Here is a 1,424-nt window from a genome sequence, read left to right as displayed (position 1 = left end):
AAGAATATTCAGGAAAAGACCAATGCTAATCAAGTAGTAAACAGGTTCCAATTGATTGATTCTTAACAAGTTTTGGTTATTGATACAGAAAGTATAAATCTGTCATATAATGTTTACAGATTTAAAGAAGGTGGTTGGTGTAACAGAAGAAGTAAATTAGAGAAATGTTTAATGTTGTTTTTAATATTGATACTCATTGTTGCTATTGGTTTAATGGTAGCTTTAATAATACAAACAAAGGAAAAACCACCAATGGGTAAGATATTTTGTTGAAGGTTCTGTAAAAGGGTCTTTGAGCCATAGTGGGGCACTTATTCTGTTAACACCAGTATAGTTTCCAGCATCCGTATACGTATAATTGCCAACAATCATTTATAGCCTACTCGGTTTAGCCATAGAACCCCCTCCCCCTTGGGACAGAAAAAATGAAAAATTTATTCAACTTTCATTACCAAAATCGCGTTAGATGCATTCTCCGCCTTCCTAGATTACAACAGTTTCCAGGGGGAGACCCAACCCAACTCCCTTTATAATTGGAATAACGTTATTTCGGGACACGGTTATCAAAATTTCTCACGTAGTATTTCAATAAAAGATAATATAGATTTATTTTCTTGCAGCTGAAGTATCACCCGGGATGCAACAAAGTGGTCAAAAGATGTGTACTACCACAGACTGTGTTCGAGTTGGTAAGTAGGATACTCCTTCCTTTCGCCACCTTGGTATACCAGTCAATCCTTATCCAAAAACAAACGCGCTGCTGATAGTAAAATTGCCAGGCCAATTACATTTACTGCAGAAACTACGAATATAAGACATCACTACCAAAGGCCTAAGGGGTGTTTGCATGTCCAAAGATTTCAAATCCTTGTGGCAGCTGAAAGTCATATTGCAGCTGAAACATCTCTACATTTGATAACGAGGAATGATAAGTGGACTATGGAAGATCTTGTTAATGCCAGATTTCAACAACTCGAATTTAATCAGATGTGATTGAAAAAAATGCAGTTCCCAACAGTTACTTTCAATTGCTCATTGCTCATATACTTTAAATATCGGTGGCTAAGGGAATCTACCACCATCGAGATAATTACTTTGGCATTACATGGTCGATTTCTCCCCCTTGCCAACGAATGTGGTGATGTATTAAAGTCGCCGGCGACTTGGACACATTGTAAATTTTGGTTAATAGCTCTATCGACATTGTTATTTCCAGCTAGTAGAATACATGACGCTATAGACTATAAAGTTAAACCTTGTGATAATTTCTATGAGTTTGCTTGTGGAACGTGGAAGAAGAAGAATGTTATACCTGAAGATAAGTCCGCATACAGCAGCTTTGATTTAGTAGCTGACGATGTTAATGTTATTCTGAAAAGTAAGTACATGTATTAGATCAACTGGCTTAAGCTTAACTAACTACA

The 1,424-nt window shown here is 36.6% G+C and overlaps 1 protein-coding gene across 1 annotated transcript; it reads left to right on the top strand.

Moving 5' to 3' along the window:
* Positions 1–119: 119 nt before the first annotated feature.
* Positions 120–1,378, top strand: LOTGIDRAFT_176824 (hypothetical protein; the record flags this gene model as incomplete). Its single annotated transcript, XM_009060840.1, has 3 exons — positions 120–256; positions 621–689; positions 1,217–1,378. Coding segments are annotated over 3 exons (368 nt in total), but the record flags the coding sequence as incomplete, so codon positions are not given.
* Positions 1,379–1,424: the final 46 nt, after the last annotated feature.

This window comes from Lottia gigantea (assembly GCF_000327385.1).
Source record: "Lottia gigantea unplaced genomic scaffold LOTGIsca_4435, whole genome shotgun sequence".
Classification (NCBI taxonomy): Eukaryota; Metazoa; Mollusca; class Gastropoda; family Lottiidae; genus Lottia; species Lottia gigantea.
This window is presented reverse-complemented; position numbering and strand designations above follow the sequence as displayed.